General features: G+C 45.4%; 1 protein-coding gene across 4 annotated transcripts in view; it reads right to left on the bottom strand.

The window, feature by feature from the left end:
• pde4ba (phosphodiesterase 4B, cAMP-specific a) overlaps positions 1-12,691 on the bottom strand; it is a 671,909-nt gene that overhangs the window by 156,722 nt on the left and 502,496 nt on the right. For all 4 annotated transcript variants that reach the window (XM_078218430.1, XM_078218431.1, XM_078218432.1 and 1 more), the window contains 2 exons: positions 6,725-6,761; positions 4,572-4,642 (listed from right to left, as the gene is read on the bottom strand). In XM_078218430.1, the coding sequence (XP_078074556.1) occupies positions 4,572-4,642; positions 6,725-6,761 (108 nt within the window). The remainder of the gene's footprint in view (positions 1-4,571; positions 4,643-6,724; positions 6,762-12,691) is intronic.

Raw genomic sequence — 12,691 nt, 5'->3', positions numbered from 1 at the left:
TTCATGAAGGGAGAGTTAGGACGGCTGCTGGATGCTGTGGAGGAGAGGATGGCCATCTTGTTCCCTCAAAAGGGTAGACGACCCAGGATTCGGGACAGCAATGCGGCTGGGAAGTGGTGGCAGTGAGTGCCCACGCACTGACACGGAGGACTGGCGGGCCAGTGCCAGAAGAAAATGAATAACCTCGTTCGGGCAACAAGGCTGAGTTTCCATCATGTCCTGCCCCCGCTCCCCCAGCCCAAGACCCCATGATTGTCCAGCACCGACCTGCCAGCATCGTCTTCAAACCTCTCTGGCAGCCTCTGCCACAACCCCAGCCTGCCGAGGCACGGTGTCAAAAAATACCAACTGCCCCCCTCCCCACAACTGAACACTCTGTGACTTTCCAGTCATTAGGCTTTCAATCCCACCTCCCCCCCACTTTTATCTACACAGGATAACATGGCCGTCCCCTCCGCGCTGATTTCCGGCGCAGAGGGGATGGCACCGGAAATCCAGCTATGGAAATGCACAGAGGCTGTGTCGCCCTGTGTGGAGCCTGCGAAACAGCCTCCACTAGAGTCTCCCAGCCCACTGCACGACAAAAGCAGCGCAGTGGGCTGGGAGAATCGCCCCCTTTATTCATATGACCTTTCTCACGTGAGTTGCAAGCTGCCCAGATACTTGTGCCTACCTTGAACTGAACCATGAGTCTTCTTTTGCAGCAGCAGAACCTGATGAGGTCGGGCCCTCAGGTGTTGGCGGCCCCGCTGCAACCCCCATCAACACCTTGGAGGAAAACTCCAAGGAAGGCACCAACCAGTCAGCACAAACATCGCCCACACCATTCGCCAGAGCAGATACAGTTACCCCGGTGGGACATGTTAGCAATGAGGCTTCTTTCTGGTAAGCACCACACAGCCATTGATACACATCAGGTGGAGGCCGGAACGTTCGAGGGATCAGGCAGTCGGGGGTCTGCTGGAGCTAAGACAGCTGGCCCCCAACCACTAGGAACAGTTCTCCAGAAGCTGCTGGGGATGCAGAAAAATAGCCAGGGATTGCAGGAGAGGCTGTCAGCAACATTTCAGAAACTGCAAGGTTGTTTGGTAGAGTCCCACAGCCTTCAGTCACAGGAGGTGGTGCGAGCATTGCGTGGCACCCAGACCAATACTGCTAGGGTGGTGACCGCAGTGGAAAACCTGGGGCAGGAAATGGTAGCCGTGGGTGGCAGGGTCCAAGGCATGACCAAGTCACTGTTTTCATATATGCATTATAAAAGGTCAGCATGCGGTTGCAGCAGGTAATTAAGAAGGTAAGTGAGATGTTAGCCTTTATTGCAAGAGGGATGGAGCATAGAAGTGGGGAAGTCCAGCCAAATTGTACAGACAATAGTGATGCCTTAACTAGAGTACTGTGTGCAGTTTTGGTCACCTTAAGGACGGTCGTAATTGTGTTTGAAGCAGTTAAGAGATTAACTAGATTGATTCCTGCGATGAAGGGGTTGTCTTACGAGGAATGGTTTGGCCTACATTTGTTGGAGTTCAGAAGGATGAGAGGTGATTTCATTGAAACATATAAGATTCTGAGAGGGCTTGGCAGGGTAGATGCTGAGATGCATGTCTACCCTCTTTGAGAATCTAGAGCTAGGAGGTACAGTTCCAAAATATGGGATCTCCCATTTAAGATGGCGATAATGAGGAATTTCTTCTTTCAAAGGGTTGTTAGTATTTGGAATTGTCTGCTCCAGTGAGCAGGGTAGGCAAATTTATTGGATTTATTCAGGGCTGAGTTAGACAGATTTTTGATTGACAAGGGAGTTAAGGCCACATTTGAACAGCCATGATCTTATTGACTGGTGGAGCAGGCTCAGGGTCCTATTGCTTATGTTTGTTTGATCTAATGACCGTGAAGGAATGGCAATATAGTTCCAAGTCAGGATAGTCTGTGGTTTGGAGGGAACCCCTTGCAGGTGTTAGTCTTTCCAAGTGTCTGCTGTCCTTTTGTTTTTAAGTGGTAGAGTTGCAGGTTTGTAAGGTACTGTCAAAGGAACCTTGGTGAGTTGTTGCAGTGCATATTGTAGATGGTGCACACTGCTGCAATTGTGCACTAGTGGTGGAGGGAATTAATGTTTGTTGATGGGTGCCAATCAAGTGGGATGCTTTGCCCTGGATGGTGTTGAGCTTTGTGAACGTTGTTGGAATTGCACTCATTCAGACAAGTGGCAAATATTGCATTATATTACTGACTTGTGCTTTTGTAGTTGGTGGAAAGGCTTTGGGGAGTTAGGAGATGATTTACTCGCTGCAGGATCCTTAGTCTTTGACCTGCTCTGTACCCCTAGTAGCCACTGGTCCAGTTCAGTTTCTGGTCAATGGTAACCCCAGAATGTTGGCGGGGGGGCGGGGGGGCGGGGGGGGGGGGGGGGGGGGGGGGGGGGGGGGGGGCGGGGAGAGGGGGGAGTGGTATACAGCAGGGGTTGGAGTGGTAATGCCAATGTCAGGGGGGATAATTAGATTATTTCCTGTTGGAGATGGTCATTGCCTGGCATTTGCATGTTGCAGTCTCAGCTACATTTCAAGGGACTGTGCACAAATGGAAATTGGAAATGTTGAGAATGGATGGCTGACACAGATTTTAAACTCTCACTGGAATTATTACTGGGTGCAGTCATGTTTGAAGGGAGCTGAGGAAGTGAGCAACAGGATATTGTGCTCAGTTCATGGATGCAACGTAGGAAGGAGTTTAAATAACTTAATTACCTGACCAGGTCAGAAAAAATGTCTATATTTGCTGATTCAATTGCATCAGTTCTTTGAACAATCCTCCATCACTTTCATCCTGTCTTGCTATGTGTTCTCAATCACATCACTCCTCACATCCACTCAACTTTTGCAGCATCCAGCCTTCACTTTTTACGTACTTCGTTGGCTCCACATTTATGAATCCACTCCTGACACTCAACTGAATCCTTGTGAATGTTACATCTCACATAGTCATCCCCACTGAATGCACTGGGTGAATGTCTGACCTTTACATTCCCACAAGTTTACATCTTCATTTTGCGTAGAAAAGAGCACAAAACATTTGGGAGAATGTCAGGATTGAACTGCTGTAAATAGTTCAGCTCACAGATGGAGAGGAGGATGTCCTGGAGATAAGTGGCTCAAGAAAAATTTGGACTCAAGATAAATACAATTTAAAAAGGGCTTGCAAATGTATTCTAAGCACACTAATTGCACTAGTAAATGGCCACCTTTATCTGATTATTAAATCCTCTACTTAGACATGTTCATTTCTTGCCAACATTCAAATGCCCCTCTGTTAAACCCAGAAGTGGGTACATCTGAGCCACAAACAGAAAATGCTGGAAAATCTCAGTAGGTCTGACAGCATATGTGGGGAGAGAATAGAGCCAATGTTTTGAGTCTAGATGACCCTTCGTCAGAAGTGAGATCAAAGAGAATATGCAGAGACTTATACTGAGGGTGGGTGGGGTGGGGGGGTGGAATGGGACAAAGGGAATGTAAATGAGGATACAGAAGGCTGAGAAGGTGCTAAAAATGTCCACTAAGTGATCAGAATGCGTGAATGGCAGAACAGAGGTACAGATGGTTAAGGGACTGCCTGAGGAATTATGGCAATTGCCCATTCAGGGCAATTGCCATAATTTTCTGTTTATGGCTCAGATGTACCCACTTCTGGGTTTAACAGAGGGGCATTTGAATGTTGGCAAGAAATGAACATGTCTAAGTAGAGGATTTAATAATCAGATAAAGGTGGCCATTTACTGGTGCAATTAGTGTGCTTAGAATACATTTGCAAGCCCTTTTTAAATTGTATTTTTCTTGAACCACTTATCTCCAGGACATCCTCCTCTCCATCTGTGAGCTGAACTATTTACAGCAGTTCAATCCTGACAGCTCTTTTCTACGAGAAATGAAGATGTAAACTTGTGGGATGGGGGGACGTGTTGACAGGAAGGAGAGAGGGAATGGAGAAATGGAAAAATGGAAGAGAAAAAGAAGGATGATAAAATGGATGAATGAGATGAAACAAAATGAAATCAAATAAATGGAAATGGTGAAGGGGGAGGAGAGAGTTCATGCTCTGAAGTTGTTGAACTTAATGCTCAGTCCAGAAGGCTGTAAATTGACCAATCGGAAGATGAGATGCTGCTCCTCCAGTTTTGTACCTCTGTTCTGCCATTCATGCATTCTGAGCACTTAATGGACACTTTTAGCACCTTCTCAGCCTTCTGTGCTCTCATTTACATTCCCTTTGTCCCATTCTGCACCCCCTACCGTCCTCATAGTGCAAATCTCTGCTTATTCTCTTTGCCCTCAGCTCTAACGAAGGATCATTTGAGTCAAAACATTGGCTCTATTCTCTCCCCACAGATGCTGTCAGGCCTGCTGAGATTTTTCGGCATTTTCTGTTTTTGTTTCAGATTTCAGCATCCACAGCATTTTGCTTTTACACCGGAGCCAAATTGCACTACTGGACATAAGAACAAAAGAAATATCACAAATTCCACACGTTCTTGGAGGTTAAAATTCTCCTCATTCACTAACATTTGCCAAATGACTTACTTGCTTGATGCTCCATGAATGTTTGTTAGTACCGAGAAATTACTCCTCACACTCCGCAAGCTGGCCAGCACCTGGAAAGATAAAAGTGGATATACAGTTCATTCATGCAACTTAATTGATCTCATTCAGATAATTCAGCTTGAAAATGCATTTCTTGGTTGAGAATGGGGTCAGAAAGATGAATAAGGAGCTCAATTTAAATCCACTTCTGTTTTAAGATAACAGATTTTAGCTGGACATAAGACATAGTGCTAAAATTAAAATATATTGAGGGTGAAACTGAGCTGCAGATTCACCACCAGCCTGTTTCATGTGACTGGAATTGACCAGTTTCACCCGCATTGTCTCTCGGATATTGAGGAGAAAAAAATGTCAAACAAAATTCTGTTCCCATATGGCACGCAGTTACACTTACTGGAAGAAGTCCATGTGTGGACAAATCACCCTCCAGTGACCCTTGCTGAAGCAAATAGGGGAATTTGGGAATATTCCCAGCTCAGCTCAGCCCACCCACCTCAGGAGAAGGTGTCTGTAGAGGCGGGATCTTCATTGCTGGAAGCTGAGTGCACGCTGGAGTCCAGCTGATCCAGGAAGCAGTGCAGAGCAGCTACAGGGGTTGCTGGGTGAGAAGGTCTATCCTGGTGCAATGGGCCTTTGTTTCAGTGGAAATAAAATGCAAAGACCTCAGGCCTCCCACCCTTCACCCACTCATAGAATCATAGAATCATACAGTACAGGAGGAGGTCATTCGGCCCATCAAGTCTGCACCGACCACAATCCCATCCAGATTCTATCCCCATAACCCCATACATTTACCCTAGCTGGACCCCGACACAAAGGGGCAATTTAGCGTGGCCAATCCACCTAACCTGCACATCTTTGGACTGTGGGAAGAAACTGGAGCACCCGGAGGAAACTCATGCAGACACAGGGAGAATGTGCGAACTCCACACAGACAGTGACCCAAGTCGGGAATTGAACTGGGGTCCCTGGCGCTGTGAGGCAGCAGTGCTAACCACTGTGCCACCCCATGCACCACCTATGCAACCTCATGCCCCTTATGCCAAGCTCTGCCCTTCCACCCATCCATTTCCCCATATACCCCCATGCCAAGCTCTGCCCTTCCATCCACCTCCTATATCCCTTCATGCCTCCTATGTCAAGCTTTGGCAATTACACGCACATTGGCCAACTGCACACTTTGTAGAACCAATGGGCAGTGGCCCAGTGGTTAGCACTGCTGCCTCACAGTTCCAGGTTCGATTCTGGCCTTTGGTAATTGTGTGTGTGGAATTTGCATTGTCCCCATGTCTGTCTGGGTTCCTCCAGGGACTTCAGTTTCCTCCCGCAGTCCAAGGATGTGCAGGTTAGGTGGATTGGCCATGCTAAATTGCCTTTTAGTGTCCTAAAATGTGTAGGTTAGATGGATTAGCCATGATAAATGTGTGGGGTTACAAGGATAGTGCAGGGGAGAGGGCCTGGGTAAGATACTCTGTCAGAGAGTCGATGGGCTGAATGGCCTCTATAGGGATTCTATGATTCATGATGTATGGTGGCTTGTGTTTATTTTGAAAAAATATAATCCATTGATAACTTTCTCCTATGCTTGAAAAAAAAATCTGGACATAGCTAATAAAAGTGTTAATCATCCAGGCTCTTTAAAAAAAAATCTGGACATAGCTAATAAAAGTGTTAATCATCCAGGCTCTTTAAAGATTCAAAAACTACAAACCCTTAAAACCACTTAACTTCTGCCAGCAAACATTGTGAAATTCACCTCAGAGATAAGAAAGCCTGAGCTGACAATCAAACAATGTTTCCCTTTGGGGAACAGCTGTCTAGTATTCTAATAGCTGTCTGGGCTCTCAGTCAAGCATACATATCAGAATTCATGATAAGGAAGGAGGAAAATACTATAGGAAAAATTGCCCTTGCAGATCACTCTTAACCGATTCCTGCCAACTTTCAGAGTGGCATTCTCAGGATTTTGAGAACAGGTTGTCTGGTTGCAACTTTTGAATGTAAAATGTACACCAGTGAAATGGCATCAAAAAAACTAAAGGAAAGAATATTTGAGGTGAAAGAGATCATATACTCTCAACTAAAATTAAAAGAAATGTTCAGGATTACAATAAAAATGAAATCTAACCAACCTGTGCAAATGGTGTAACTATCAAGTCATCGCCATGTCTGGAAATATAAAACAAAATAAAGATCAGCCAATTATTTTAAACAGCGGCAAACAATTTAAAATTATTAGATTTCATTCAGCACCAATCCATAAAATAATATTGATTAATTGGGCAATCCTCCCACCTCCAGAAATAATATTTACAATGATTAGAATGCCAAAGATAAAGGTTGATTAACTATGTTACAAATACATGGGAGGACACCGCTACTTCCCACTATAAAATCTCTGGTCATAGATACCATGGGCATTGTGCTCAGTTTTGGTCCCCAAGATATTAGAGAAACATTCAAAGAGGAGGTGCAAATAAGAGCCATGTGGCTGGTCCCCGCATCAAAAAACTGAGCTCTAAGCAAAGAACTGGAGATTCTTAGCCCCAAGGAAAGGCAACTGATATGGGACTTTATAAAGGTACATAAGAGATCAAACAGTTAAAGCCAGAGCACTACCCCCAGCAGGAGAAAAATCTGTAGGCTTAAACCAGTGAAAGACAAATTTAAGATACCAGAGAAAATTTCTTCACGCAAAGAATGAAAATGATTTAAAATATAGTGAGGCACTGCCTCATTATGAGCAGTAACCCTAATTGCCCCATCGTACTCTCCTGTTGAATCACCCTCCCAGCATACCCACTGAGGACGAATGTTGTCAATCTTCTTTGCATCCAACTCAGCTCTCCCTTTTCTGACCCCGTGGAGTCTACCAGTGAATTAATTCTCACCATCTCCCCTTCCTCAAGAATGTCTGTTCACTTCCGAACAAGGCCCTTGCTATCAATAAACTTACTATGGATTACTGCATCAATATCATGACCTTGACTGAAACCGAGACATGAAGTAAAAAAAATCTACCCTTGAGCTGACCATCCTTGCAAATTTCCTCAATTACTGCTCCAAAGTCCTTGAATTTGTTCTCAACTCCCAAATCCATGTCCATATTTCCCCAAACTCCACGGGCCTGATTCTCCCAAAAAATTTCTAAGTGCTGAATTTGCAGGAAAAATGGTGTAAATCACGATTGTTTTTTCAGTGGGAGTTCAGACTCGAATCTCCCATACTCTGTGTAATGCAGAGGACGCAATCATGAATATCATTAAAAGCTTGGGGGCAGGGTCTATTCACACTGAAGTCTGACAGTTCCGGGCCTCTATGCATGCACGGTCAGCCTGCGGTTTGCTGGCCAGCTCAGGCCACCGCAGTGCTGTCTCTCCACACCCCCCACAGCCTGATCGCGACCCCCACAAGCATTCCCATGGGAGGAAGAACCTCATTAGCAAAACATCCCCAGCCCGCCCCAATCGCTGGCCTCCCTCCAGCCCCAATCGATCCCCATGCAGAGTGGTAGCGGGACACCCCCACCAATCGCCCCCCAGGCCCTGCCCCTTTGGCACTGCCCCAGGTCCCTTCTCCTTGGCAATGCCCGATGCCCAGTGGGCAGTGCCAAGGTGCCCCCTGAGCTTGGGCACTTTGCCCCTTGGACAGTGCCAGGCTGCCCATGCCCAGGGGCACCACCCCCCACTGCCCGACCCCTGGGAGGCCCCAATGGCCCCCTTCACTCCTGCGGGGTCTCCCGTTAGTTCCCCGAATGTGGGGAGCTACTCTAAACTCTGCCTGAGTGAAATACTCCTGGCGGGGTGGGAGATGCTATTGGGTTCTGAGAATTCAGTCCCAGGCCTGATAATGACATTTAAATAACATTAAAAACAGATCAAAATCACTTACCCGGTCTTCCCGCCAGTTCCCAACATGGTCTCGACTGCGCGTGCTCTCTGGCGGTGGGAGACCCACATGCGTCAGGAGCGCATGCGTGAATCCCGCGAAATGGCCAACACGCATATCTCCCAACCTGACACACCAAAAAATTAGCGCGTCGCGATGGGAGAATCAGGCCCCATGTTTTTATTCCTCCAATCAGATTTCTTCCCTTGCCACAAATTACACTCTATGCGACTATGACAAAGGTAAGCAGTCCTCCACTTACTCCTCAACCTGTCTGCAACCTTTGATATGGTTCATCACACCATCCTCCTCCAAAGACTCTCCAATGTCATCCAGCTGGGTGGGATTGCATGCATCTGTTTTCATTCATATCTATCTAATTGTAGTTTAAGTTTGCCTGCAATGCCTTCTTTTCCCCCTCTCACATTATTAATTCTGGTATCCCCCAAAGTTGTATCCTTGGCCCATCCTATTTCTCATCTACATGCTTCCCCTCATTATCATGGATAAACAATGGTAGTTTTCAGATGTGCATTGATGATACCCAGTTTCATCACACCACCCTCTCTCAAATTATCAGACTGATTGTCCAACATCCAATAGCTGATCCGACGCACTCATTACTAACTTCCCACATTCTTCCCTCTACTAGCTTGAGGCCATTCAAAAATCTGTTATTCATGCCCTTATTTGCATTCAATCCTGTTCAACTATTACCCCTATGCTCATTGACCTATACAGTCTCCTGATTAAGCACTGCATTAAAATGCTTATCCTTGTTTTCAAATCACTCCATGGTCTAATTCCTCCCTATCTTTGTAACGTCCTCTGAGATATCTGTGTTCCTTTAATTCTGGTCTCGTTAGTATCCCTGATTTTAACTTCTCCACCTCAGATTTCTAGGCTTTAAGCTCCAGGATTCAGAACAGAAACCTCTCTGCCTATCCTTCCTTCTGTAAGATGGTCCTTAAAACCTATCTTTTGACCTTTGATTTACAAGATGCACTGCAACAACTCACTAAGACTCCTTTGGCAGCACCTTCCAAATTTGGGATCTCCCCCACCTAGAAGGACAAGGGCAGCAGATGTATGGGAACACCACCACCTGCAAGTTCCTCCCCAAGCCACGCCATCCTGACTTGGAATCATATCATCATTCCTTCATTGTAGCCAAGTTAAAATCCTGGTACTCCCTTCCTAACAGCACTGCGGGTCTATCTATACCACATGGACTGCAGTAGTGCAAATAAGTGGCTCACCACCACCTTCTCAAGGGTAGTTAGAGATAGGCAATAAATGCCGGTCTGGCCAACAATGCCCACATCTTGTGAAAGAATTTTAAAAATTTAGAATCACCTTTCCTAAGAAAGGCCTTATGTGGCTTAATGTCAAGTTTTGCTTGCAGTTGTCCTGTGAAGCATCTTGGGATGTTTTAATTTAAAGGCACAATATACATACAAATTGTTATTGTTGCTGATTTCTTCTGGTAGGAAAATTGAGGAAAATACTTAAGAATTATGTAAAAGTCTGTTGGGTGCATCAATGATGTGATGTTGGGGCACTAGGTTTTTCATTATAGATAACTTAACAAAACTGTTTCTAAGTTTTGCCATATGAATTTCTTCCCATTTCTAGATGATGTGTAAGTGACATTTGAGATACAACACCACCATAAAGGCAGAACAGGATTCAGAGTCAGGAACTGAGGCAAATTAATTGGAATTGAATCACACCAAGCCCACCATACTTATGCTCTTTTTATGATGCTGATGTAGGTATGTTAGCAATTGCAACTTTAAATTGTGATACATAACCTCCGGGGTACATGGGCAGTTGGAAGCATTAGAATTTCGAACAAGGAGAACAAACAAAGAACAAAGAAAATTACAGCACAGGAATAGGCCCTTCGGCCCTCCAAGCCTGAACGGACCATGCTGCCCATCTGAACTAAAACCTCTTACACTTCTGGGGACCATATCCCTCTATTCCCATCCTATTCATGTATTTATCCAGACACCCCTTATCGTATCTGCTTCCACTACCTCCCCCGGTAGCGAGTTCCAGGCACCCACCACCCGCTGTGTAAAAAAACTTGCCTCATACATTTCTTTTAAACCTTGCCCCTCACACCTAAAACCAATGCTCCTGAGTAATTGACTCTTCCACCCTGAGAAAAGGCTTCTGACTATCCACTCTGTCCAAGCCCCTCAATCTTGTAGACTTCTATCGTTCCAGTGAGAACAAACCAAGTTTCTCCAACCTCTCCTCATAGCTAATGTCCTCCATACCAGGCAACATCCTGGTAAATCTTTTCTGTACCCTCTCCAAAGCCTCCACATCCTTCTGGTAGTATGACGACCAGAATTAAACACTATATTCCAAGTGCAGCCTAACTAAGGTTCTATAAAGCTGCAACATGACTTGCCAATTTTTAAACTCAATGTACTGGCCGATGAAGGCAAGCATGCTGTATGCTTTCTTGACTACCTTCTCCACCTGCCTTGCCACTTTCAGTGACCTGTGTACCTGTACACCCAGATCTCTCTGCCTATCAATACTCTTAAGGGTTCTGTTATTTACTGTCTATTTCCAATCTGTGTTAGACCTTCCAAAATGCATTACCTCACATTTGTCTGGATTAAACTTCATCTGCCATTTCTCCACCCAAGTCTATATCTCGATCTATATCCTGCTGTATCCTCTGACGGTCCTCATCGCTATTCGCAATTCCACCAACCTTTGTCTCGTCCGCAAACTTACTAATCAAACACGTTACATTTATACATATATTACAAATAGCAAAGGCCCCAGAACTGATCCTTGAGGAGCGCCACTAGTCACAGCCCTCCATTCAGAAACGCACCCTTCCACTGCTACCCTCTGTCTTCTGTGACCGAGCTAGTTGTGTATCCATATTGCCAACTCACCTCTGATCCCATGCGACTTCACCTTCTGCACCAGTCTGCCATGAGGGACCTTGTCAAAGGCCTTACTGAAGTCCATGTAGACAACATCCACTGCCCTAACCTCATCAATCATCTTTGTTACTTCCTCGAAAAACTCGATCAAGTTAGTGAGACACAACCTCCCCTTCACAAAACCATGTTGCCTCTCGCTAATATGTTCACTTATTTCCAAGCGGGAGTAAATCCTGTCTCAAAGGATCCTCTCCAATAATTTCCCTACCACTGACGTAAGGCTCACCGGCCTGTAATTGCCTGGATTATCCTTGCTACCCTTCTTAAACAAAGGGACAACATTGGCTATTCTCCAATCTTCTGGGACCTCCCCTGTAGCCAGTGAGGATACAAAGATTTCCCTCAAGGCACCAGCAATTTCCTCCCTTGCCTCTTTCAGTATTCTGGGGTCTATCCCATCAGGCCCTGGGGACTTGTCTACCTTAATGTTTTTCAAGACCTCCAATACCTCCTCCTTGTTGATCTCAACATGACCCAAACTATCTACACGCCCTTCCCCAGACTCATCATCCATCAAGTCCTTCTCTTTGGTGAATACTGATGCAAAGTACTCATTTAATTTAGGATGGAAGAATCATCAGTCCCACTTCCATCATTTGTAATTTCTATATAAACTGACTGTTATCCTGTTATTCTACAGGCAGTTGATACAAACATATGTAGTCCTGTCCCCTCATCAGAACTCTCTGTTCTATTAGCTCTGATTTCTTGAGCAGCCTTCCACCATTTGGAGTCTATATGTTAGACCTCAAACCTCTGGAATTCCCTGCCTAAATTCCTCCAATTCTTCATAGAATCATGCAGCGCAGAGGAGGCCCTTTGGCCCATTGAGTCCGCATCAACAAATTAGAAATATCTGAGCTCCCACCTAATCCCATCTACCAGCACTTGGATGTTATGATGTGTCAAGTGCTCATCCAAATACTTTTAAAAGATGTGAGGCAACTCGCCTCTACCACTCTCCCAAGCAGTGCATTCCAAACCATCACCACCCTCTGGGTAAAAAGGTTTTTCCTCACATCCCCCCTAAATTTCCTGCCCCTCACCTTGAACCTATGTCCCCTCGTGACTGACCCTTCAACTAAGGGGAACAGCTACTCCTTACCCACTCTGTCCATGTCTCTCATATTCTTGTGCACCTTGATCAGGTCACCCCTTTGTCTTCTCTGCTCCAATGAAAATAACCCAAGCCTAGGCAACCTCTCTTCATAATTTAAATGTTCAATACCAGGC

Source organism: Mustelus asterias, chromosome 8 (assembly GCF_964213995.1).
Source record: "Mustelus asterias chromosome 8, sMusAst1.hap1.1, whole genome shotgun sequence".
Classification (NCBI taxonomy): Eukaryota; Metazoa; Chordata; class Chondrichthyes; order Carcharhiniformes; family Triakidae; genus Mustelus; species Mustelus asterias.
Note: the sequence above shows the minus strand (reverse complement) of the source record. Positions and strands in the feature narration are given on the sequence as shown.